A 27,347-nucleotide genomic window follows, 5' to 3' on the forward strand; every position below is an offset into this window, starting at 1 on the left:
TTTGCTCTTCTCTTATTCCATTGCAGTTTTTTTATGGGCATCTCATGCAGACTTCAGTTCCACTTTCCAGCAGTGTAGGCCTCCTGACCATGCTTCTGTGTTTACTACTACTACTACTACTAATAACATTTATATAGCGCTACCAGCCGCATGCAGCGCTGAACACTTGACATAGAGAGACAGTCCCTGCTCAAAGAGCTTACAATCTAAGTAAAACACACAGTAACCCCACTCCCCAGCTACTGTTGGGGACTGAAGTGTTTTTCCTTTCCATTGTGATTCAAGCAGGGGACTCCCTTCCTGGGGTTGGCCTTCTTTGGACTGGGATGGCTGTGCCTTTCCGGATATCACCACCTTGCTTGGCAAGGGTAAAATCCAGGTCATTCTGTATCACTTCGCTGATTTGTGACTCTCTCTACCTCGAGTGTCAGAACTTTTCAGGCACAATGGCTTCTCTTCTTCAGTCCCTTGGTTACTCTTCAGCTTCATCTGATGGCAGTTGTTTCCTACCCTGATCTAGGAGTAGCAGAGTGCTTTCCGGTTGTGTCTTGAGCCAGCCATTCCTTCCTTTGCTATTCAGCAGGAATTCCCACCCTTTGCTGGGGAGCTTGGTTTCTCTTCATGGCCTGGGGGCTGAGAATGGGTTCGGCCAGACACACATTGAACGTTATTAATTTTTTTTTTTTTGGGGGGGGGGGGGGTTGCCGGGTTCTTGAAGCCTGGATTGGTCGCTGTCGGAGACAGGATGCTTGGCTTGATGGACCCTTGGTCTTTTCCCAGTATGGCGGTGCTTATGCTTATCAATGAGTTCTCTCCGTTTTCCTGAAGATCTGTTTCTGTTTCAGACCTCTTTCAAGGTGGCTTTTCTATACTTTGTCTTCATCTCTCCTAGTACCTTCCAGTCTCTTTTATGGACTCTGCTCAGCCTTCCTCACAGTTCTCTCTCTCTCTCTCTCTAGCCAGTTTTCTATAGTTCATGTGCGGCTGGGCGGGCCTTGGATGGGTCTGACAATCCCAGATTCCTTCCAAGGGTATGACTGTCAGCCTCCTACAGTCTTGCCAGTGGGCAGCCAGAACTGACATAGTTAGCGAATTGCTTGTAGGGCTGTGTTTGAGAGTCAGCCAGGTGAATGTCTTTGGCAGTCACAGCTCGTCTTTGGCTGTGGTTATACTACTAGGTGGCTGATGCAGCTTCCAGCAGCGGCTGGTTGAGCTCCCTTTTGAGAGCAGGCTGTTGTTAGCTGGGCCCTTAGAGACGTTGGTAGAGGTTTTGGGTAATTTTAGCCTCCGCGTCTCCCGGACAACAGGTATTAAAAGAAAAAAAATATTCTCTCTGCTGGAGTCCAGCATGCACTTGTCACCATGTGCCTAGATCTCTCTCCCAGGTGGCCTAATTTTCTCAGGAATACAGTTGTCAGTGCAGCAGGTTTTCCAGACTGCGTGTCTGGTTTTGTCACTTTCCTTCAGTTCATCCTCTGGTGATGACAGTGCATGGTACTGGCTTTCTTCTCCTTCTACTGTGGTATTTGCCACTTGCCTGTTGAACGCTATGCACTCTTTGGAGGTGCTGCCAGGTTCCGTCAGTCAGTTCTTTTGCTAACGTTTTTCTTTTTTTTTTTTTGGGGGGGGGGGGGGGGGACTCAGTATGGTGCTCCAGCTTCCTAGTGCCACACTTTCTCAGCCAAAGGAGGCTGCCACGCCCGCATTTATTTTGAGGGGGGGCAGCTAGTCCTCTTCCGCTCAGATTCTGGGCACATTCTCCATGGGCTACTGTGCCTTCCTGGAGCACACAGCGGTGGCATGATTTTCCTTGCCTTCTTTCTTTTTTGGTGTTGGGCTAGTGCCACTTGTTTGGATGCCTCCTTGGCAGTTTTGAGACTGCAGCAGGCGTTCCGGTTCCCACCCTTCTGAAGGACTACTTTGCTACATCCCATAAGTATCTGGATTCATCTGCTGCTGACGCTGAGAAATGAAAAATTGTCTTACCTGATAATTTTCTTTCCTTTAGTTGCAGCAGATTAATCCATAGCTCCACCCTGTTTTTTGGTGGTGTCTCGTGGCTAGTTGCTTAGTTTCTGATTTTTGTTCTGACATTTTGCATTGCAGATGGCTTGTTACCCTCGATGTCTGCTTGGGCTGTTCTTGGTTTGTCACTTTTCCTTGAGGGAAGGAGAAATGTTATAATTCTATTTCCTTCTGCTTTGTTATGAGAAATACTGACTAACCAAGTAGCATTCTGTCCTGTAAAGCACTTCAGTTCAGCTCTTTCTATCTCCACCTGCTGATAGATGGACAAACCCACAAGTATCTGGATTCATCTGCTGCAACTAAAGAAAAGAAAATTATCAGGCAAGACATAATTTTTCGATCTGGATAGCATATGTATCTGACTTAGTCCCATATGCTCTCAAAACTTATATGTGCTGTGAATTTCTTTTTTTTTTAGTCTGATTTATCTGGTGATGAAAATAGCATTTTTAATAAGTCAAGTACTATTTCATGGAAAAATGTTAGAGATCATCATAAGTTAAAAGCATCCAAGAGACTGGGGAACAATCGGCATTTAATTCTGAAGGTAAGTCTTTCATTTGTTTTGTTAACGGATTATGCTTTTAAATTAATGTTATGCTTAGAGCCAGGTAAATCTGGTGTGGGTTTAATGCTTTAAACTCCTTTTCAAATGCCACATATCCTGTTGCTGCAGAAGTAAGAATGTCAGCCAGAGAAAGGCACATCTTTCAGCAACTCTGTCATCTTCTACCAGTAGAACAATGTTTCTGTTATGGTTGTAAGTCAGTAGTTGTAAGTCTGAGAATGCTGGCAAGCTCTAGAATGTCTAGATGGACAAATGGTTCAATCAATCCTTGGCAGCCACCCTGACCCTTGCAGTTATGATGGTGATATTGTATTAGAAATTATTTTAGTTAATTGTCCACTGCTTTGATGGACTTCCCTATGCAGTCTATCAAATAAAATAAACCTCAAACATTTTTTTTTATTTTAATATCCGAGGTCCATCAAAGTCAGATTGGTTTGTGATTTGTGTGGAGTTGCTAATATTTTAAAAGATAGTTCATAGTCAGGAAGCCCAAAGAAATGTTTCAAACTAAATAGGCACCAATTCTGGGTAGTGTTCTTTGACTTTGACTGTTTGCTGTTGAAGATATAGTTAGCTTGTACAATCTTGACTTGGTGACATGTTCCTTATCTGTTATTAACGTTGATATTGGTTATGGGTGGAGGGGATGGGGGTGGGGTTAAAGGGAGGGGAGGGACTTTTAGTTCAGGGTATAGGAAACATGTAAAACTACTTATCTGAATATAGTTGCTTCAGTTGTAATATCTGTTTTTTCTCCTCTTGCTGAAAAGTAGATTGAACATGTTTTCGTTTTACATGTTATTTATAACAGATGTGGTAATAAAAAACTCATATTACAAAAGAATGTGCACAAAATAAAAACAAGAAATTCATCTCTGTTTAAGTTAGATTCTGTTTTTCTTAGTCAGCAGGTAGGCAGTTTTTGGATGAAGAAGCTGAGCTCTCATCAGAAGAAGCTGAAGGTGTATCTTCTGATGAAAGTGGAGATTCATCTAATGAAGAAAATGCCTCAATCTTGGAATTTCTTGATGATAATACACAGCTTTCGCAGGATTTAAATGGTAAATTAAGAACATTGTTGTGAGTGCAGTATTATAGGAGTCCTGTGAACTAAAGAGCATTAGTGTTCCATTTCCATGTACAGTAATATGTGCATGCAATTGGCATAAATACAAATAACCTTTTGTATTAATACTGGATGCACCCCATGAATAGGGTAGAATAGGTAAATAGGAAATTGTTATTACTGTGCCATTGGCAAAATTTGGCCCTTCCATTAGAGTTCCTTCTCTATGAAATTGCCAAAGGAGACTAGTGGGATAGGTGTAAATGTCATCCAATCCAGGGCTTCCTTCACTCAGGGCCTGACATATGGTTTATGGACTGCCCTACCAACTTAAAATTAATTTGATATACCACTATTCATAAAATACAACATAGTGGTTTATAATTTAAAATGTATTAAGCTATGCTATCTTTTAGTGCAGCTGTTTACTCCGTTTTCCCATACTAATCTTGCTGCCGTTGCTCATGTAGGAAGAGTTTTTAGTGTGGAAAAATCATGCAAAGTCAGTGTGCTAAAGAGTAGTGTGGCTGATTTCCTGAAGGCATCACAAGGCGTTACACATATCAAGGGAGAATGGAAAGGAACACCAATTAACATAGGAAAGGGCAATCATTCAAACATCTCAATCAGAAAAGCTAGTTAGCACACAATAGATAGGTAATACACTCTTGTCATACAGCCAGATATCTGGGATTGACAATCATGCAATGACAGCACTACCAGCCAGAGTTGGAAGAAATTAAAAGTGCATAATGAATACTTTGACAATGAGAGAGTTGCATGATGAGGTGCTCTGCTTTTAAAGACTAGGTCTCACAAGTTATAAGGTAGGAAAATCTACTCTTAATGTTTTGATCTTAAGTAGTTTGTTAATATTTTGATGCCTTGTCAACATAAACAAAATGAATTTACAAGATAATGAAATGATTGGAATGTGACAATTTCAGGTTCTCGGAGTCTCTATTGCATGACTAATTGCCAGCTGTGAAATTGTGCAGTGCTTGAGGAAGTGATTTAATGTTGGGCATATTTTGTTGTGTATGTATGGAAGATGCTTGTATTTTTGATGTAACAAATGAGAAAAAAATAGGGTGAAATCTGAGTATGGAAATGTTGTGCAAGACTGAGTTTTGTATGAGTATTTCCCCAGGTTTATTGCATCTTCAAAGGTATCATATTACCACTGCACCCCAAGGTATTGATGTTGATGTTTCCTGAAATGGAATTGAATATAATTTTGGAGTCAAGCAAAACAAAGCGCCCTGTTTACTAATGCGCGCTAGCGTTTTTAATGCGCCTACAATTAGTGCATGCAGTAATCATGTAGGCGCCTATAGGGATATTGTAGGCACATAAACAGTTAATGCACGTACATGGTTAACATATGTTAAAAAGGTTAACGCGCCTATAACACGGCTTAGTAAACAGGGCCCTAAAACTAGTCAATAAAATACTCGATATAGCATGAAAAAATGTCTATTTTATGATACTATGGAAAAAGTAGGCAAAGTAGAAGAATTTTGTATGTCCTTTCCTTTATCTTGTGCTTGCCATAGTTATTGAATAATTTATTTATTTGGATTTTTTAACCACTTTTATGAAGAGATTCACCCAAGGTAGTGTACTAACAGATAATGTGAGCAGAATACTTGATCTGGGGAAGACAGCAGGGGTACCTATTTCCTGAAAACATGACTCAAAGGCCATTCTTCATTTATAAGCTTGAACTGTAAGAACATGCTAGAAATAATTCCTGGTGTTTATTTTTCTTCTTTAGATTCAGAGATGTATGGCATTTACCAGAAATCTGTGCATCGTGTAGCCACTGGGAATCAGTTTAAAATGGTATATAATGGAAATGGCATGAATATTTTCTCACAGGTAGAAAGTGAATTTCTTCATTTCTATTAATCATTGTAGATATTCTGTTAAAATTACATTTTACTGCAAGAAGCAGTTGATTTTTGTATAGATGAAATGCATGCATCTTGCCAAATTTAGGTTAGAAATCTGTTTATTGCAGCTATAAGCTTTAAACTCTAGGTTTACAGTACAGTTGCTAACAATATCATTTCAGGTCAGTGTTGTTATAATTAGAGCTTCTGAGTTTAAGCTTTAACCAATGATCATTGGTAAAACATCCGAATGCAAAAATAATTAAGGGCCTTTTTTCTCAAGCCGCACTAGTGTTCCCGCTTGGCAATGCTGATGGAGCCCATTCAAAGTGAATGGGTTTTGTCGGCACTGCACACCAGGAGCCACTAGCGTGTCTTGATAAAAGAAGCCCTAAAGTAGATGTTTGTTGGATACACACCAGGAAAAAACACCACTTCCCTTAGTACTTTCTTAACCCTTTCCTTAGTACTTTTTCACCCCTCCTCTGGTTTGTCCTGTATCCACCAATCTTTTTGCTTATTGTGAACTGATGATTCCTAGGTGACAAATGTACACATTTGATTTCACTAAAAAAAGGCAGCCAGCAACCTGTGGCATGAAAACACTATAAACACCAATTGTGTGCCCTCAACCTCTAATTAGCTGGAAAATAATCACCTAAAGTTACTAATTATAAACACCTAAGTATAGAAGCCCTATTAATAGCAAAGATTTATAATTTTGATGATTACTAATTTTGATGATTAGTATGGTATCTTGTGAGAATTCTAAAATGTTTGAGAGCAAATGTGAGCCTTTCCTAGTGTGCTCAGCTGAAAGATGCTTCCTACTTAACGTCAAACAACATGCACACTTGACCACAGTATGAGGCCCATGCAAAATAGTTCCTGTGCAGTTACTATGTGTTTTACCATGGAATAGCAATGCAAGAAGGGTTACCGCATTTAAATGCATATTAATGTGGTCATTAGCTATGCTTCGGCCATGCTAGGAAAAAATAACCATTTCCTGCACATTTTATGGAGGAAAGTTTGCTCTAGGTTCAGGGGCAGCATAGAAGAGTTTCTAGTGGCACCCCAACTACCCTGCCTGAGAGTAGCGGCCTCCCTTCTTCCCTCTCCCTGACCCAGTACCCCTCTGTTTAAAAAAAACCCTGGTGGTCTTGTGTGCCCTCAGTCCCTTGCCCCCAACAGCAACAAAGATTGCTGGTAATCCAGTGGACCTCTTTCCTTCCCCCACACTGACAAGCCAGTCCCCAACTGTTAAATAAACCTCCTTGGTGTCTAGTGGCACTTCCTAACTCCCTGACCCCTTTTTCAAGACCCCTAGACCCCTCCTCCCCAATACCTGAAGGCAGGAGTGATGCCTAAAGGTTAGTGCAGTGGCCTGAGAACCGGGTTCGCTTCCCACTGCAGCTCCTTGTGACGTTGGACAAGTCATTTAACCATCTGTTAGACCAGGTATAAAATAAGTACTTGTATATAATATGTAAACCACTTTGATTCTAGCCACAGATTGGTGGTGTATCAAATCCCATTCCCTTTACCTTTGCTGCCTCTGGTGCAACCATCTTCAAGCCTTGAAAACAGAGTCAGGGGATTAGGGGGTGTGGTTTTTTTTTTTTTTTTTTAAATTTTACGTTGGGGGATGGGGGGGTTGAGGAGAGGGAAGGAAGTTGCTAGACTATTAAGGAGAGGAGTCATGTTGAAAGTTGGGTTGGAGTACCAGCAATTTGTTTACTTTTATTCAATGTCATCCGTCCTGTCAGTGCCTGAGCCAGTCACTGCTCAGGCACTGACAGGGAAGATAACATTTAGCAGTGAGCTGCAGATTACTGCTGTGATTTTAACGCTACAGCAATTTGCTTGCTCATTAATTATAGTATGCTGCGGCAGGGGCGGACTAACCATACGGGCAACTGGGCGGTGCACGAGGGCCCGGGGCTGTGGGGTGGCTCATTGCTTCCCTCCCACGTGCCTAATGTGTTTTTAGTGTGAACAGAATCATTAAGAAGCATGGTTCATTCTGACTAGAACAAGTTAAAATATGACATGAATGTAAACATGCTGGATTTCAAGAGTATATTATAAATCCTGCTTTTTGACATTCTTCTGTACCTGAATGTAGCTTGCCTTGAACTGAAAAAGAAAAAATTGTGAGCCAAACAAAGCAAATAAATAAAGGGAAATGGGACTTGATATACCGCCTTTCTGAGGTTTTTGCAACTACATTCAAAGTGGTTTACATATATTCAGGTACTTATTTTGTACCAGGGGCATCATCAAAATATATAAATAAAAATTATAATAAAATTTATGGTAGATATATATCTTCTTGTTTCTCTGCTGTTGTCATCCTAGTCCCATCTTAAGCAGGGACTTTTTTTTTATGGCTTTATTTTTGACGCCTTGTCAGCCATTTGTGTCACTGTTCTCCCTGCCATTCCCCTATATGATACTTTGCCAGTGCTAATTATTTTATTATTTTTAGATTTATTGCATGGCTTTTCACTAGTAGATCAAAATGAGTTATATTCAGGTACATTAAATATTTCCCTGTTCACAAAGTGCTTACAGTGTAAAAGCCTCATGTTCTAAGTTCCATTATTCCCAGTGGGGCCTATTTACTAGCTGTTCGGTTAACTCAAAGCCAGTTAACTCATTAATGTAAATGAGGCCCTAGGTCTGTACCTGAGTCAATGGATCTATAACCCCCCTGTTTACTAAGCCGTGCTTTAATGCTGACATAGCCCATTCACTTTGAATGGGCTGTGTCGGCATTGCTGTGCGGCTTAGTAAGCAGGGGTAAGTGTGTTGCCCAAGGTCACAGGGAGGGAGAGTGGGAAAAGTGAGTTTTGAATGCTGTCTTCCTAGGATCTCAACCTGCTGTTGTAACCACAAGACTATGCCGCCTCCTCCTCTGTGCCAGAAGGGAAGCTGCTATTTGCATTTTCTGTCAAAGAATATATTTCACATTTAGAGTAATAGGTATAATTATAGCTTATTTAAAAAAATGATTACACAATGAGCATCTCTGTTGTTCTGGTTGTGCCATTTCAAAATAAATAAAACTAGAAGACATTCAGAGATGAGCCACAAAAATGGTAAAGAGCATTGAAAATCTCTTATGAAGGAAGGACAGATAGGTTGGGGCTCTTCAGTTGGGAAAAAAGACTGAGAAATGGATATGATAGAAGTTCGTAAATTCATGAGTGGGATGGAACAGTTAAATATGAGACAGTTATTTAATTTTTCAAACAAGATAAAAACAAAAAGACATGCCATGAACTAACAGTAAGTAAGTTAAAAACAAATTGTTGAAAGTGTTTTTTCATGCAGTGCACAATTAAGTTTTGGAATCAGTTGTCAGAGGGGCATGATCCAGGCGATTAACATAGGAGGGCTCAAAAGAGGTTTGGACAAGTTTGTGGAGGAAAAGGCCATAAAAATGATTAGCAAGGTAAACTTGGGAAAGTCATTGCTCCCCTTTGGAAATGTATTTATTTGTTTATTAGTTACATTATAACCCTGCCTGTACCTAGGCAGGATATAATAAAAACATACATAATCCAGACATACTGCACATCACAGCAACATCTACATCTGAGACAAAGAATATTAAGTACTCACTATACATGCCTGCATATATAGAAGAGCTTTTAGCTGTCTCTTAAATGAAATATGAGAAATAGATTTATGTTTTAGGCTCTGTTGGGTACTTGTGATCCAGACTGGCCACTGTTGGAGACAGTATGATGGGCTCAATGCATCTTGCTTTGAGTTGACATGACTTGTTATTATAGTTAAGGACATAAAATATTACCTGAGTGCAGAGCTGGTGAGCCATTATCACTTCAAAAATAAAAGCTGTGGAACTTAAAAGAAACTAGAGCAAGCGGAGTGGTTAATAGTTTTCTCTTAGAACATATCAGTAAATTACATGAGACAATTTCAGCCTCATGATTGTACATCTCAATACTATCTATATGATGGTGGGTTAGATTTCACTAATTGTAATACAGAATTGGGGGGAAATGCCCTAAAAAAAAGTGCCCTGTTTGGAATCCTTCCCTCTGGGAAATATCCCTGTAATATATATTTTTGTGTTTGTTTTTTTTTATTTTCATATCTGCTGTGAATTCCAAGCTGTGAATATACGAACCCATAAATACTACAGATATGCATGGGCAGATATTTAAATTATGCAGCAATTGAATCAAACTTTGCTTTCAGATTATGATTGTGTTTTAACAGATTCCTGAACAGGATGAAACCTACATGGAAGACAGCTTTTGTGTGCAGGAAGAAGAGGAAGATGATGACTGTCAGAGTAGAGAAGAGTCTAGTGAAGAAGAAATTCTTGTCAATTTTGACCTCCTTAATCAAGACAGTTTTATTGATGGGAAAAAGCAATATTGCACTCGCCGTCAGCTTAAGCTAAAGCAGACCAAGTCAACCCGATATGATGAAGTACCAGCAAAGAGAAAGGAAGGATCCAGAATCATCGTTCTTCATGATTCCAGTGAAGAAGAAACTGATGTCCTAGCTAAAACAGATGTGGCCATGAATAGTTGTCAAACAATTGCTGGCAGAACATGTGAAAAAGAGGCTAGATTTCAGCATCCTGTGTCCATCAATAGTAAATCTCCTGTTGTGAATAGAAAGGAACCTATTCATATGTTGTTGGATAGGTGCCAGGCTCGACATAATCTGAAACATTCAGTCTCAGAAATGCTAGACTTTCAACCAGAAAATAGAGCAAAGGTTAGCAATGCTAATATTAAAAAGTATACAACGATTCAAGCTACATCAAAGGTATGTTTCTCCTTAATGCAAATTAACAATGGATTGAATCAGAAATCCAGTTGTTGAAACACTGTGACATACAGGAACAGCAGGTTGTAAAAGTAATTAACTGTATAACACATGCTCCCAGAGCATTTCAGCAGTTATTAGGTGGATCACTGTTTAATTCTAGAGGTCCCTGTACAATAATTTATATTTTAAATTCAGACTTTTTTTTTTATTTTTAAGAAAGTGCTGAATAGGTTAAGTTTACCTGATAGATCTGCTATATGTCTTCTAAATTTTTTTGTGTGTCAGGTCATATACTTTAATATACAACTAAATATTTTTGTTCTCTGATGAAATAATTGAAAAGCTTGTTTACAAAACCCCCTTAGTCCATTGCAATATGAACTTAACGGGTTTTGGAAATAAACCCTTCAATTGTAGCTGCTCTGTTAGTCTACTTAGTTATATGGAAACAAGGGTGTAGAAACACATTGTACATGATAACCTTTTTTTATTAGACTAACTTGGTGGGGGGGTGTTCAACCCAGCAGTCTGGTTTTCAAGATATCCACATGAATATGTATGAGATAGATTTGCACGTACTGCTTCCAATATATGCAAATCTATCTCAATCGTATTCATTGTGGATATCTTGAAAACCAGTCTGGCTTGGTGTGTCTTGAGGACTGGGTTGAGAACCCCTAGACTAACAATATATCTATGACAAGAGAATGAGGAGGGGTCAGTCCAAGCCGCTCAGGCAAATGCCAAAAGACTCAATCAGGAGAGTCCCCTCCAGTGCTGATAGGCATATTTGCACCTTCCTGTCTACAAGTACCATGCGGAACCAAGGCAGTCTAGTAGAATATCAACAGAATGCAACTTCTAGGGGAAGAGGCTGGGTATATGGGAATACATGTCCTGCTACAGATGAATAAGTTTGCTTTCTCTGAGGACAAGCAAGATGCCACAATTCCATGTGTGGGAATTCCTAGCTACCAGGCATACCAAAACAAGATAGGAAAAATAAGAATGAGGCCTGAAACAGGCTAAGGCCAACAGTAACAACAAGAACATGGTACTGCTCAATTGTTTTTTATTTTTTGATACATCCTGGAGTAGATGCAAAAATAGACCTGGGGGTGGAGTTGGATTCTAGATCCCATTGGATTCTAGACCCCAATAAATCCTAAAGAACTGACTGACCAAACTAGCTGTCATGTTGAGATTCTTGCTCAAGACAGTAGTGAGATGTTAATATGTGGACTGAAGACCATGTTGCAGTTTTGCTGATCTCAGTTGGACTATGTAAGCAGCCATGGCTCTTACATTATGAACACCAAAAACATCCACTGTAGTGGAAGAACACTGGAATTCCACGGGAGGCACAAGGATAAGAAGACAGTGGGAAATGGACTATGGCTTTTCAAGGACAAATGGAGGAAACTTCAAAAGTTTAATGAAACACACTTTATTGGTGATTGAAGACTCAACACATTACTGTGTTTCGGCCAAAGGCTTGCTTCAGGAGTCTTGATGCTGTATCTAGAGAAAAATCATCCAATAGTTTCCAAGTGCCAATAGGTCAAAATACCAAAAAAAGAAAATGGTCACACATACAAGCCAAAATTCAGCTGATGCCGTTAAACACAACCCAAGTCTGCTTGGCTCAAGTCACCTTGTAGTGCTTAACGACTGCAATCACCAGTCTGAGCTGAGTAAACTTAAATTGTGTTTCAATGGTGTCATCTGAAATTTGTCTTGTATATGTGACCATTTTCTTAATACATTTTGGTATTTTGACCTGTTGGCACTTACATTATAAGCCATCACAAAGCCTTCCAGAGCCAGCCCAACTTGGGCATAAGTGAAGAAGGTGTGATCTGACAACCAGTTGAATAAAGTTCATTACCCAATAGCTGCTCCCATCCTGTGTGGGTCAAAAGAAAGAAAGAGTTAGGTGGATTGTCGATGGGCTTTAGTCCACTCCAGATGGAAGGCCAAGGTACTTTTTCAGGCCAGGGTATGCAGTGTGCTTTCACTGGGATGGGCATGAGGTTTGGGAAAGAATGTTGGCAGAATGATTGACTGGTTAAGATAGAATTCTGAAACTTCCTTAGGATGAATGCAGATAACTACTCTATTGTGATGAAATTTAGTTTAAGGTGGATCTACTACTAGAGCCTGGAGCTCGCTGATGCTTGCAGGCTAAAGTGACTGCCCCAAAAATCAGACCTTCCAAGTCAGGTACTACTTGGAATTGGAATCAGGCAATTACAAATGGCTCAAAAGGAGCTTTCATCAGCTGGGTGAGAATGACATTGAGGTCTCATGACTGGGGGGGGCTTCAGCAAAAGCAAACCTTTCATGAAAACAACTGAAGGCTGTATGGATAGAGGTTTTAGAACCCAAATGCAACCAGGATCTTTGGTTTCTGCCAAAAGTGAATCTGCAACCAGAATTGGCTGCTTGCTTTTGGCAGAAACTGAACCTGATAATGAAACTAGCCCTGCCCCCACCCCCCCAAACAGCCCCTGCCAGACCAAAAAGACTCCACCAACCCCACCCTCAGGTAGCAGCCCCCCTCCTGAACTCCCCCCCCCCAATGGCAACCCCTTCCTCGGCTTACCTTGCTAGACTCAATGGTGACTAGTAACATAGTAGATGACGGCAGAAAAAGACCTGCATGGTCCATCCAGTCTGCCCAACAAGATAAACTCATATGTGCTACTTTTTGTGTATACCTGACCTTGATTTGTTTCTGCCATTTTCAGGGCACAGACTGTAGAAGTCTGCCCTGCCTCCCACCATCGGCTCTGCCACCCAATCTCGGCTAAGCTTCTGAGGATCCATTCCTTCTGAACAGGATTCCTTTATGTTTATCCCACGCATTTTTGAATTCCGTTACTGTTTTCATCTCCACCACCTCCCGCAGGAGGGCGTTCCAAGTATCCACCATTCTCTCCGTGAAAAAGTACTTCCTGACATTTTTCTTGAGTCTGCCCCCCTTCAATCTCATTTCATGTCCTCCAGTTCTACCGCCTTCCCATCTACGGAAAAGGTTCGTTTGCGGATTAATACCTTTCAAATATTTGAACGTTTGTATCATATCACCCCTGTTTCTCCTTTTCTCCAGGGTATACATGTTCAGGTCAGCAAGTCTCTCCTCATATGTCTTGTAACGCAAATCCCATACCATTATTGTAGTTTTTCTTTGCACCGCTTCAATTCTTTTTACATCCTTAGCAAGATACGGCCTCCAAAACTGAACACAATAGTCCAGGTGGGGCCTCACCAATGACCTATACAGGGGCATTAAAACCTCTTTTCTTCTGCTGGTCACACCTCTCTCTATACAGCCTAGCAACCTTCTCGCTACAGCCACCGCCTTGTCACACTATTTTGTCGCCTTCAGATCCTCAGATACTATTGTCCCCTTCTCCATTGCCTAACATCTCCCTGTCTCCTATCTAGACCCACCCCACATTGCTAGCATCAATCCTTCCCCTCTTAGGGGCTAAGGAAAGGAATACTTCTCTTTCAGTTTAACTGCATTGTCTAACAATACATCTTTGGGTGATATTTAAACTTTGAGAATGTTCCTTAAAGTAGTGAGAGCAGGAATGATCCCCTCTCACTCCTGCTGACGCTTGCTCCTGTTTCAAATTTGCTTCTGGGACTTTCAGCAAGTGTCACTTGAGACTGTTGCAGCAACCATTTTGAGATTGGAACCTGCATGAGTAATCTTCAGTTCCTTCTGCCCATGCTGGTTCCAATCTCAAAATGGCTGCCGTGACTTCCAGCGGCAGTCTTGGAAGTCATTTTGAGGCAGGAACAGACGTGGGCAGGAGCGAGTGAGGATTGCTCCTGCTCTTACTAGCCACCAATGAGTCTGGCAAGGTAGAACGAAGAGGGGGTTGCCACCAGGGGGTTGGTACAGAGGGGGAACTCTTTTTGGTCGGGGAGTAGGAGGGATGAAGTGAGGGCTGCACAGCATAGTTTGGATTCCAGCTGAAAATGCAGAGGCATTTTTGGAGGAAATGAAAAAAGACCGAACAGGGATTTTGGATCAGTTTTGACACCAAAGCTGAAATTCGGTTGGCCTCAGGCTAGCCCTCTACACGGTGATGGTAATGCTAATTGCACTGAGGTGAACTCTTACAGAGTTGGTTTTGAGACCAGACTCAGATAGGTGTAGATGGTATTCAAGCAGTTTTTTTGTAGGGCAGAAGTAAGGATGTAGGACCTTGCCCACACACCAGACTGCAAACCTCTTCCACTTGAAACTATAGGACTTTTTATTGAAATATTTCCTGAAAGCAAGCAGAACCTTAGTGACACCCTCATTCAGGTGAAGGGAGTAAAGTTCTAACCTCTCAACATCCAGGCCATGAGGGCTAGGGACTGCAAGTTGAGAAGAAGAGGAGACCCTTTTGTTCTGAGAGATGAGAATTAGAAGCACTCCAGTTTCCATTGGACTTCTGATGGCTAACTCCAGAAATAGAGGGAACCATATCTGTCTCGGCTAGTAAGGCACAGTGAGGATCATGATCCCTCGGTCCTGCTTGAGTTTTAGTAGTCTTCCGTGTCAGAGGTATGGGAGGATATGCATACAGAAAATACTCCCCCCCCCCCCCTCCCAATACATAAGGAAAGCATCCAAGGCTAGTTTGTCATGTGATTCCAGTCTGGAGCAGTACGGAAGGAATTTGTTGTTCAGAGAGTGGCGAAAAGGTCCACTGAGGAGGTACCTCACTCTTAGAAGATTTTTCTGACTGTGCCAATGTTCAGAGACCACTTGTGCAGTTCATGACCTGCTCATCTTGTCCACTAGACTGTTGCTTTTTGCTGCCAGGTAAGTGGATCCGAGTTTCATACTGCAGCTGGACACAACACCATATCCTGACTGCTTCCTAACACAGGAGGAATGAACCCGTCGCTCCCTGCTTGTTTTCATAGTACACAACAACCTGATTCTCCATCTGAATGAGGATAATTTGGTGCATCAGCTGACCTCTGAAAGCTTTTATTGCCTGTAGCTCCAGGAGGTTGATGTGAAGCTATGCCTCCTGGATGGACCAATGGCCCTGATTGTGGAGGCCATACACATGCCCCCCCTCCAAACCCAAGTTGGATGCATCTATAGTCTGTGTCTTGTGGGGTGAAAGAATTTGGAATGGGAGTTCCTTGGTCAGATTGGATCAAATCATCCACCACAAGAGTCCACGAGAGATGGAGTGACAGCAGTGACATCTGCTAGGTTCCTTGTGACTGGAGACCACTGAGAAACTAGGGCTCACTGGGCTGGTCTTAGATGGAGATTTGCCATGGCTGTAGCATGCATGATAGAAGCCATGTGGCTGAGCAGCCTCAACATCTGCCAAGCTGTGACCTACTGGTTTTGATGAACCTGCAGCACAGTGCTGACTAGAGTTATAAGCACATAAGTATTGCCATACTGGGACAGACCAAAGGTCTATCAAGCCCAGCATCCTGTTTCCAACAGTGGCCAATCCAGGTCACAAATATCTGGCAAGATCCCAAAACGTTCAGTACATTTTATGCTACTTATCCCAGAAATAGTGGATTTTCCCCAAGTCATTTTAATAATGGGCTATGGACTTTTCCTTTAGGAAGCCGTCCAAACCTTTTTTTAAACCCCACTAAGCTAACTGCCTTTACCACATTCTCTGACAATGAATTCCAGAGTTTATTACACATTGAGTGAAGAAAGATTTTCTCTGATTTGTTTTAAATTTACTACTTTGTTGCTTCATCGCATTCCCCCTAGTCCTAGTATTTTTTGAAAGAGTAAACAATGATTTACGTCTACCCGTTCCTCTCCACTCATTATTTTATAGACCTCTATCATATCTCCCTTCAGCCGTCTTTTCTCCAAGCTGGAGCCCTATCTGCTTCAGCCTTTCCTCATAGGGAAGTCGTCCCATCCCCTTTATCATTTTTCGTTGCCCTTCTCTGATTTGTAAAGAAAGCCTGATCTGTGTCTTTCAGAACTCCTATGAACTTTAATTTATATACTAGGGTGAGATCGGACTTTGTGTAGTTTATAACAAACCCTAGGAGCTCCAACACTGGGATAGTTTTGCACATTGATTCTAGAGCACCCATCTTTGATGTGCTGTTTACTAGCCAGTCCGGGTAAGGGATCACATACACTTCCAGTCAGCTTAGTGATGCTGCAACTATTGCAATATATATTTTTTAAACTCTGGGAGCCGATACAAGGCCAAAAAGCAGGACACAGTACTGGTAATGGTGTCTCCCCACTTGAAATCTGAGATACTTCCTGTGGCTCTGATGTATCTGGATATGGGTGTAAGCATCCTTTAAATCCAGAGAGCATAGCCAATTGTTTTTCTGAATCGTGGGAATTAAGGTGGCCAGGGAAACCATCCAGAACATTTCCTGTACCAGATATTTGTTCAGGGCTTTTATGTCTAGGATGGGGTGAAGTCCTCCTGTTTTCTTGGGGAACAGGAAATACTTGGAGTAAAATCTTTTCCCTTTTTGCCCTGGTGGAATGGGAAAAGGGAATAGAGTTCCTCTGTAGGTAGTTCCCAGTATGGAGATCATAATTTTGAGGCTCTTGGTGGGCAATTTGGAAAGTCTCTCTACCAATGAAGACTGTACCCTGCCTGGAAAACCCACCAGTCTGAGGTTACTAGGGGCCACCTTTCTTGGAAAGAATTCAGCCTCCCACTGGCGGGTTATCTAGGACAGATACACCTGTTGAGGTTATGCTCTCCTGGACCTAGTCAAAAGCTCGCCCCAGTTTTGACTGAGGAGCTGGCTGGGACTTCTGAGCTCTCTACTACCTTGGACGGGAGTGAGAGATTTGGGCTGACTGGGAATGGTGGGTGGGAGGGAGAAGAGCCCCTACGCCTTTGAGAGTAGTAGGGTCTTCTCTGACCAATGCCCGAATACCTCCTAGAAGAGAAGGATGCACAGGAGTGGTTTGAAAGAGTGATTTGATGGTATCAGTTGTCTTCTTGGTGAGGATGGCGACCTCCTCCACCTTGTCTCCAAAGAGATTGTCACCTCATCAGGGGATGTCCACCAGCTTCTTCTGAACTGCTGGTTCAAGGTCTGAGGCACACAGCCAGGGGAAACTGCATCCCAATCTTCATGGTAGAGGACCTGGATTCCGAATCATAGGCTGCCCATGCCGTGTGCTTTCAACACTCCTGCTGCTTGGCTACTAGCTGGAAGAGCTGTGCAGCTTTATCAGATGGTAGAACAGTAGTTCCCAAACCTGGTCCTGGAGGCACTGCAGCCAGTCAGGGTTTCAGGATACCCGCAATAAATATTCATGAAAGAGATTTGTTTGCAGCGGAAACAGTGCATGCAAATCTCTTTGATGAATATTCATTGTGGATATCCTGAAAATCTGTCAGGCTGTGGGGTACTTCCAGGACCGCATCCCTTCCTGGGGACACCAAAGAGTAAGTCTTGGAGCTTTTGGCTCTTTTGAGAGTGGATTCGATGACTATGGAGTGGTACGGAATTTGAAGCCTCTTGAATCTAGGAGCCTTCTGGATTCTATTCATAGAGTTGGCCTTCTGATGAATAATAGGCTGTACAGAGAAGGGGGTCTCTCACTGTTTCATCTGCACTGTGATAAGAGTGTTGTGAACAGGCACTGTCACCAGGGCCGCCGAGAGGGGAGCAGGGGGAGGGCACAGTTCCCCTGGCCCAGCACTGGCAAACTTCTGCCTGCTTCTGGGTCTGTTCGCTCCTGCTCTTGCATGCCACCCAGATAATTACATTAACGCAATATCGCATTAATGCAATCATCCGGGTCCCAACTCCTCCCAGCACACAGGAACACTGGAGCAGGAGAGGACAGAGCGAGGGAGCAGCGCAGCAGTGACTCAGAGAAAGAAAAGTGCAGGTGTGCACACGTGCCAGTCCTGCCCTGGGGGCCCAGCTGTGTGTCTTGGCAGCCCTGACTGTCACAGCCTCCTTAGGAGGGATGTCAAAGTCAAGGATATCCAACATATATGCCCTGGGCTTATCCTAAATGGGGATGGTCTGAGCCATCTCCTGGACAAAACTGGTAAAGGAGAACTCCTTAGAGGGACACTTTTCTCCTCTCATAAGCAAGAGAAGGGTCTGATGCCTCTTAGCAGACCTCTGGCTTCTGGTTAAACTCCTATGACCAGTTTGTATCAGTTTCTTGGAATATCTGAGTCTGGGCCTGCTTCAGTCTGCTCGACTCGTGTCCAGACTCTTGGTGGGAGTGCTAAGGAACAAAATGTTTCCTAGGCCCCAAGTGAGCTTCCTTCCCTGAGGGACTGGAAAGGAGCACCATCTTGGCTGGGTCCAGCTCTGGTTCCTTTCTAGGCATGAGTATTGAGGCATAGCCATCAGGCAGGGTATGAATCTCCAATATTGGCTAGAGTGGCACCAGAGTCAGTGTCTCAATGTCACACCAAGCTAGTATATGCTCTTGCAACTTGACTGAGGGCAAGCATTGGGGATGGCTTGGTTGGTGCTGGTGTGATCAGGTCCACAGAAGGTATTAGGCCCAAATCAGAGGCCTGGTCCTGTCACATAGGAGGCTGGTGCATTGATCCCGAATCCATGAACAGGGAGTGGTCCTCATGGTGGTGATGCTTTTCGGGTACCAATGATGTTAATGCCCCAGAGCTCCCGGTACCATGCTTCAAAGGGGACTGATGCTGATGCTTCCATCCGATACCTGGCATTGGAGTTCCTGTGTGCCAGTGAGGACGATGCCCAATCCTTATGTGTCCTCGGTATTGGGTCCAAAGATGCTTGGTCCAGATGGGCGCTACCAATGCTGAATGCAGAGACAGGCAGAGACGACCTTGATGCCAGTGCATCCCCAGTGTCCGGTGCAGGAGCTCTCGATGTCATAGGGACCGATGTCTCCAATCCCAAAGTCAATGGACCAGACTTCTTAGCGCCAAAATACTTTGGCGCTGTTCATGACTCTTGATGTTTCTCTTTGTCATCCTGGAACAGAGTTACAAAGATCAGCATCATGGTTGGGTCCCAGACACAGCAAGCACCAATTATGAAGGTCAGTAAGTAACATGATCTTGCTGCACTTAGAACACTTATTTCAAAACTACTGGGAGTTTTTTATGACATGTCTGGAAACACAGCTGCAGTAAAATCAAACAACTCAGTTTTGGAAAAAAAACAGAGACATCCTGGCCGGATTGCCCAGACTTAAGGGGGCTGAATGGGCCACGGGAAAACAAGAACACTTAAAAGCACTGATAAACTAGGAAAAGTAAATGGGAGAAATAAGAGAAGGTTCTTCGCAGCACTTACAATGAAAAAATACATGGGAGGGATTTCAGGAAGGTTGAAAAATCTGGAAAACCAGGTACATTCTGAGGAGATGACCTAGGGATGTCAGCTCTGCTCCGTGGAAAAACGAACTGCCTTGGTCACATGCAGTGCTTGCAGATGGGAAGGTGCATCCATCTTCAAAAGCTTCTGGAATTAGAAGCTGGAGAGCACATCCATGCTGGGCATTGTCTGATGATGTTGGCCACATGTGAAATTTAGAGTCCTGCTTGTCCTTGGAGAAAGCAGAATTTCATCAGATCATAACTGCAGCTGCAGTGGTCCTCCTGCAATTTGCTTCATTGGATCCCATATCCAGAACAGCAACTTGATCTTCATTTATACCTTTCACCACTACTGCTTGGACCTCTCCACAGTTGGAGACAGTGAATTTGGTTGAGCTGTGCTGGCCATTCTCTTTGTGTAAAGCTATTAATACTCAATCTGTTTATAACAAAATGAGCAGTCCTGAGCTTGGGAGTCAATGTGCCTAACTCACTTCTACTTGTCAGTGGAAAAAGCATCCTTGCTTACCTGTAACAGTTTGTGTAGCCAGCAGGATATATCAGGCATACTTCATGATCTATATGGATGAAGTAGTTTGGTTACCATGTTTGACAACTTTAAAGGTAAAAAAATAGAAAAGAAAGAGCATGCCCTTTCTATTGGACTAATTTCATACATTTTTTGACTAGTTGTCCTGTGTTCTGACCTGAGGAAGAAGATTCTGGCCTTCAGAATCTAGTCAAAAAATGTATCATGTTAGTCCAATAAGAAAAATGTGTACCATCTTATTTTTCTTTCTTTTTTTTTTTTATCAACATTTTCGAGCTGTTAGAACTTACTGAGGGACTGACGAGTCTATTGCATGTGGAAAGGACCATGCATGCTCTGAACTTCACGCTAGTTTTGAGCTCTGAGACAGCTGTTTATTCTGATGCTGTGAGATGGCAACACCTACAGTATTTGTGTGCCTGATTAATCCTGCTGTTTATGGAGAACAGCTTAAGTAAGAAAATGAACTATCTGTGAGTAGGCATGGGCAAGGAGGTACATCCTCCTGGCTATATGTTAGAGAATTATTTTCTGGATTGTGATTTATCATTCAGTACTCACAAGTTAAAACTCGGAGCTTTATTTATTTTGATGCAAAATTGAGTTAAAGATGCCAGGCATTTGAGTAAGGAACCTTTAAAGACTGCTTTCTGTGAGAGAGCTGCTTTCTTTATCAGTTCACGTTTTTTTTTATTCACAGGCAAATGTCACATTCTTTTGAATTATTTTGCTGGATTATGTTTGATTTAAGGAAAAAATACTGTAAACTGAGAATTATATAAACTAAAGTTTTAGTGGAAGGCATATATGTAGAAGCTAGATTTTAAAGATTATATAGCATTTTGCACTTGTATGATACAAGCCATGAATACTTGCATTATTTTTCAAATTCCCATACAGATGGAACGTTGTGCAAAGAATCTTTCTGCGGACTCTTCTTCATGCTTTTCCAACTTGAATGAGCAAACCTTTGTTCGGACAGGTTCAAAAATTTGTCTTAAAGAGAAACTCCCAGTCTGCATCCTAGTTGATAGCCGAGAGATTTCTTCTGGGCCTGAAGTTATTTCCTTGCTAAAAACAGTACATTCAGTTAAGGTGGAGGTCTGTTCTCTTGGAGCTTGTGATTATATTGTGAGCAATCGGCTGGCAGTGGAAAGAAAATCGCTTTTGGAACTTGCAAATAGTACAAACAGAAATAAACTTATTGAGCAGATTCAGCATTTGCAAAGCATGTTTGAAAGGATTTGTGTGGTACTGGAAAAGGACAGGGTTAAAGCAGGTTGGTATTTGCTGATGTGACCTCTATTTGTGGACAGTAACCAGCACTACAAATGAGAAAGTTACATGCTGTTATATATTTTGTGAGAAACGGAATTCCATTAGTGTTTTTAAAGCCTGTTAAGTATCTGACAAGAGTGAACATGGCAAAACAGCAATTATTTCTGAGTAATCCTCATTCAGCCCTTGACAACAATAACAAAAAGAAAAAAAAAATCAAATGTCATGGACCAATGCTCAGAAATCCTGTGGTAAAGCCAACAGCACAGAACTCATATCGCTAGAACAGTGATGCTCAAGGAAATGGTATTTAAATGATATATGCATGCTGTAAAAGTGAAATCAAGGGGGGAAAGATGCTTGGTACATGTGCAGAAGAGTTTTACAGTTAACTCAGCTCTTGTGCACATGTGCTATGCAAACACAAAAGTGAAGCACACTTTAGCACCTGTTTTCTCTACTTTTAAATGTAAGCTTTTCAATTTTTTACTTAGAAGGCTTATATTTAAGCATAGGAAACACACACATTTATATTTTTAGTACCAGCACTTACAGGTTTGCATGGACTTTCTTCCATTTCCAAAATTAATCAAAACCAGTAGATTTTAAAGAAAGAATCATGAGAAATCCTCTCTTCAAACACCCTAACGCCTACTCCAAGCTGGCATTAGGTTTTCAGCAGTAAGGATGGCTTTGTGCTGTGCACTGTTCTCTCAGCATTGGGAGGGAATAGGAAATGACCCCATTAACATCTGTTTGACTAAATTTGCATGCTAATCTTTGGTGCGTACATTGGCTCTCACACTAGAACCACTAAAGCTGGCGCTAATCACCTCTAGCGCTGGTATTATGTTTTGAGTATTGAGCTGTCAGTTAACTGTTAAATTACTGGTGAATGTGTGAAAAATGTCCATATTGAGATCTGGGGAAGAAGGGATCCAAAGAAGAGGGCATTCAATTTATGTAGTCCTACAAACATATTTAGCAGTGAATAGGCAACAAACACTGGCCATCATTATTCTGTTGTATTTGGGGGACTATTTATTAAGCTGTATTAGCTGTTTAATACAAGACTGAATGCTGTAACAGCACATGAATTGGTGGTGCTGTCTTAAACAGCTAACATGAAAATTGCCCTTTTTGGGTGGGAAATGGGGAAGGAATGAGCAGTTAACAGAGGAAAACTGTCAATATGATGGATTGATAGAATAACAATCACTATGAATACCACTGTCAATGATTAGTTGCCTAACTGCACACAGGGTCACCATGAATCAACATCAACTCAGTGGCACTTAAGGACTGCAGCAGCAGCAGCAATCATAAGTTAATAATTACTTTGGGATGAGGTCAAGATGTTGAGTCAGTGTCTATCCTAGATAAGTATGACTAGGTTTCAGAACATTTGTTTCATTTTCTGTTTGTTAAAAGTAATAATTCCAGTGGGGAAAGACTTTTTTATTTTCAAAATATAAAATATGATTTTCTTCTTCTTAATTTAGGGGATACCTCGAGAATATTTCATAGGACGAAGTACTATGATAGCATGTTGTCATCTATGGTCAGTGCTGGAATCCGAATACTCTTTAGCTCCAGTCAAGAGGATACTGCAGGTTTGCTGAAAGAATTAGCACTGGCAGAACACAGGAAGAATGCTGGCATCCTTGTACCTACTGAGGTGACAGGACACAAAAGAGAAGTCCTGCGGTTTTACCTTAGTATTCCTCATGTGAGCTATGTGACAGCATTAAACCTATGCCACCACTTTGATTCTGTGAAACAGATGGCAAACAGGTTAGAATAACTCTTAAACTGAAGGAAATAGTTTAAGCCATAGCCTTTCGGAAAAATTCCATAGTTTATTAATGATGGGGTCTTTGAAAGCCATAATGTTATAAAGATTAGTTTTATAGGCTGCTTTTAATGATTTTAACTGTAGTGCATTCTGGTCACCACCTCTCAAAAAAGATATAGTGAAATTAGAAAAGGTACAGAGAAGGGTGACAAAAATGATAAACGGTTATGGGACAGCTTCCCTGTGGTGAAAGGCTAAGGCAGCTAGGGCTCTTCAGCTTAGAGAAAAGATGGCTGCCGGGAGATGTGATTGAGGTCTATAAAATAATGAGTGGAGTGGAACGGATAGACGTGAATCACTTGTTTATTTATTTATGCACATTTATAGCCCACTTTTTTCCACATGTATGTTTACTCTTTCGAAAAATGCTAGGACTAGGGAGCACGAAATAAAGAAAAATTTTCTTCAATCAACATGTAATTAAGCTCTGGAATTCATTGCCAGAGAATGTAGTAAAAGCAGTTAGCTTAGCAGGGTCTAAAAAAGGTTTGGATGGCTTGCTAAAGGAAAGGTCCATAGACCATTATTAAAATGGACTTGGGGAAAATCCACTGCTTATTTCTGGGATAAGCAGCATAAAATGTATGGAGCTTTTCTGGGATCTTGCCAGGTATTTGTGACCTGGATTGGCCACTGTTGGAAACAGGATGCTGGGCTTGATGGACCTTCGGTCTGTCCCAGTATGGCAATACTTATGAGAAGCTTAAGATTAAATTTTATACAAGTTTTGTTGTCAGCTCAGAACAAGATTACATTCTATGCTCTGTATCCTAAGTTCCTAAATTCATTGTACCATTCTATATGAGCAGAATCATTGAACAGCATATTATACATACTTAACACATAAAGGGCCCATTTACTAAAGCTTAGCATGTGCTATATGCTAAGAATCCCATAGGTATAAAATAGACTTCCTAGCATTTAGCTTGTGCTAATGGAATTATCATGCACTAAGCTTTAGTAAAAGGGCCCAAAAGGGCTTAAGTTTACAAAGAGACTTCAATACATCAAGTCCCATCCTCATTCTCTTCCCTAAGGGACTACTGTGTAATGTAATTGATTTTCAAGACAAAATATTTAAGAAAGAAAAATATAATAATGCTGAAGTTCTGTAATTGATAATTGGTGAGAAAACTGTTCTCTGATTTTGTATTAGGGTTTTTTTCAGTTTAGAGAATATGTTCCTCATTAATGCTTAATCACAAAAGAGAGGGTAATACAGCATACAAGCATACAATATAGACAAGAAAATGCAACACTGGGCCTTCAAGAAAGAGACAATGGCAGTCCTTTATTGTGAAAAAGACCCGACACGGGCCGTGTTTCGGCGCACAAGTGCCTGCCTCAGGGGTCTAACATAAAAACACAAAGATAATTATAAATACACATTTCACAAAATTGACATCCATAGGAGTGGCCTAGTGGTTTAGGGTGGTGGACTCTGGTCCTGGGGAACTGAGTTCGATTCCCACTTCAGGCACAGGCAGCTCCTTGTGACTCTGGGCAAGTCACTTAACCCTCCATTGCCCCAGGTACAAATAAGTACCTGTATATGTAAGCCGCATTGAGCCTGCCATGAGTGGGAAAGCGCGGGGTACAAATGTAACAAAAAATAAATAAATAAACAATTAAAATGCAAAAACATATAAAGTAATAATTAAAATGCAAAAACATAAAAATAATAAGATATAAAATACATTATTAAAAATGTTAGGATCAAAATCTTGTCAGTGATAACCCAAAGTGTTTAAAATAACTAAAATAAACTTTCATGAACCATTATGTACAATCATATACACATTAATAACACCATTTACAAAATGATAGAATGAATTAAAATAATATGATATATTAACCTATTGTGATATGATTCACTCTGTAAATATTATATCATGAGTGTTATGCTTAAAATACTGACTACTAGATTAGACTTTTAGAAAGATCTCTAATACAAAGGTGCGTCCCTTTTTTCCAGCTTCAAGAGTAATCTGTGTATGCAACTGACTACTAGTCATGCTGTATATTGTAACTACTAGTATCAAGAGGGGAAAAATTAGAATCTTTCTTCCCTAGCTTGCAGCCTTTGCTTAGCTGGTCTCTATTATGTACTTCCCCATGCAGTGGTCTCATGTATCTGATTTTTTTTTTTTTAATAATTGGGTGATTTATAAACTTGAATGAATAAGATATAGCTTTCTACAGACCTATTCCTAGTACCTTAAGGTTTTACATTTTGAATAAGGAAGCTCAAGATGCTACTTTAAAAAAGTAGCTGCTTACAGTAAGACCAATTTACTGTAGTGTTAATATGCATATCACATGAAAACTGATAATTGTCCCCATTATGATTTTGTTTTGCAGCTCTGTGAGTGATATATCCACTCGTGCACAAGTCAGTCACAAGAAAGCAGAGGAAATCTACAGCTACATGCATTATGTCTTTGAATCACAGATACTAGCAGGAAGTGTTAACAGTAAAGAGAAACAGGATCGATAGCAGCAGTTCACAGGAGAAGCAGAAATCTAAAATGACAAACTTTGTTTTCTTTTAATAAAGAGTAAACACATGCACTTTATGTAAAAATATAATTTGTATTTGTAAAATGTGTAAATAAATCTCTGTACAAAGATATCTTTATTATATTAGAATCTTTAAGAAATATTGAAATTTTGTTGGAATTATTTCTATATTAATACTACAGTAGAGAGTACCTTTTATCTGATTTTTCTGTGGAGAAGCATGTGCTATGCTGCCATATGGATGATTCCCAAGGTGAAGGTTGCCATGGAATTTGCTTATTGGGGCAACCTGGGATGTTCTAATCAGGGGCAAGGATATAGGCAAGTTAGTTTGTTAAACAGAAAAGGGTTCTGTCCAACAATACTATCCAGATGTGAGGAGTCCAGACAGTAATGCTTACAAGTGTGAACCAAGAACCACCTTGCAACTTTACAGAATTCTATTATAGAGCACACCTGAGACTGGCTGGAGCTTATGATTTTGCTCAGAGCTGATGGATGATGATGCTAATGCCAGGATTGTTTGGATAATTGAGAGTACTTTCTGAGGCTCTGGATGCCATGCAAGTAATATAGCTGTGATTCTCAATTCATTCCTTGGGACCCAGTCAGTTTTCAGAATATCTGCAGTGAATATACATGAGAGAGATTTGCATGCAAGGGAGGAAATGCATGCAAATCTGTCTCGCACACACTCATTGTGGATGTCCTTATAACTGGGTGAGTTTGTTCTGAGGACTGGGTTAAGAACCACAGTAGAATATTAAGGCATGCCTGCAGGTGAGTGCAGGATGGTCTCTGGGAGCGCTCTGTCCATTGGTGAGCAATCTAATCCCATTTCTTTGTTGCAGGCTTTCTGAAAGCAAGAAGAACCTCTACGACCCCTTGGGACAGGGGCAGGTCAGGGATCATCTGCCTTTCAGTATCCACACTGTTAATGCTAGAAACCTGAAAGTGAGATGCAGGAAAATGGCAAGCAGCCTAGGTTCCCAGGTGTATTGGTTGAATCACTAAGGCAAGGAACCGTGGGCACTACTATAATAATCTGAGCTCAATCCTGGAAATAAGAGGAACTGGAGGAAATATACAAAGGAGACTTTGGTTCCAGGGAATGGTGAAGGTGTTGTAAGAAAGCTTTTGCTTAACTGACCTGTAGGAGCATAAATGTAAACATTTCTTGTTAAGTGGCAAACAAGTCAATGTGTATTCTAGCAATTAGGTCCTGCATGATGGAGCTTGTGAGGGATCATGCATGAGGATGAGTCTCTGCCTCACTTTGTCCACCAACTGATTCAGGTTGCCAGGAAGACAAGGCGCATGGAGGACTGTTTTCATGGAAAGGACTAGATTTCATATCTTGATTGCCTTTTATCACAGTGCTAAGGATCCAGAGGCCCACTACTTGTCCTGCATGGTGACATAGTTATTGGTATGAATTGTAAC

At 41.2% G+C, this 27,347-nt stretch overlaps 1 protein-coding gene across 1 annotated transcript in view; it reads left to right on the forward strand.

Annotated features, from left to right (window-relative positions):
* Positions 1–26,025, forward strand: part of FANCM (FA complementation group M) — a 177,985-nt gene extending 151,960 nt beyond the window's left edge. The window contains exons 17-23 of the mRNA XM_030213832.1: positions 2,447–2,575; positions 3,504–3,660; positions 5,443–5,546; positions 9,815–10,375; positions 21,152–21,530; positions 23,032–23,323; positions 25,746–26,025. Coding sequence (XP_030069692.1) covers positions 2,447–2,575; positions 3,504–3,660; positions 5,443–5,546; positions 9,815–10,375; positions 21,152–21,530; positions 23,032–23,323; positions 25,746–25,881 — 1,758 coding nt within the window. The 3' untranslated portion in view covers positions 25,882–26,025. The remainder of the gene's footprint in view (positions 1–2,446; positions 2,576–3,503; positions 3,661–5,442; positions 5,547–9,814; positions 10,376–21,151; positions 21,531–23,031; positions 23,324–25,745) is intronic.
* The last annotated feature ends 1,322 nt before the right edge of the window (positions 26,026–27,347 follow it).

This window comes from Microcaecilia unicolor, chromosome 9 (genome assembly GCF_901765095.1).
Source record: "Microcaecilia unicolor chromosome 9, aMicUni1.1, whole genome shotgun sequence".
Taxonomy (NCBI): domain Eukaryota; kingdom Metazoa; phylum Chordata; class Amphibia; order Gymnophiona; family Siphonopidae; genus Microcaecilia; species Microcaecilia unicolor.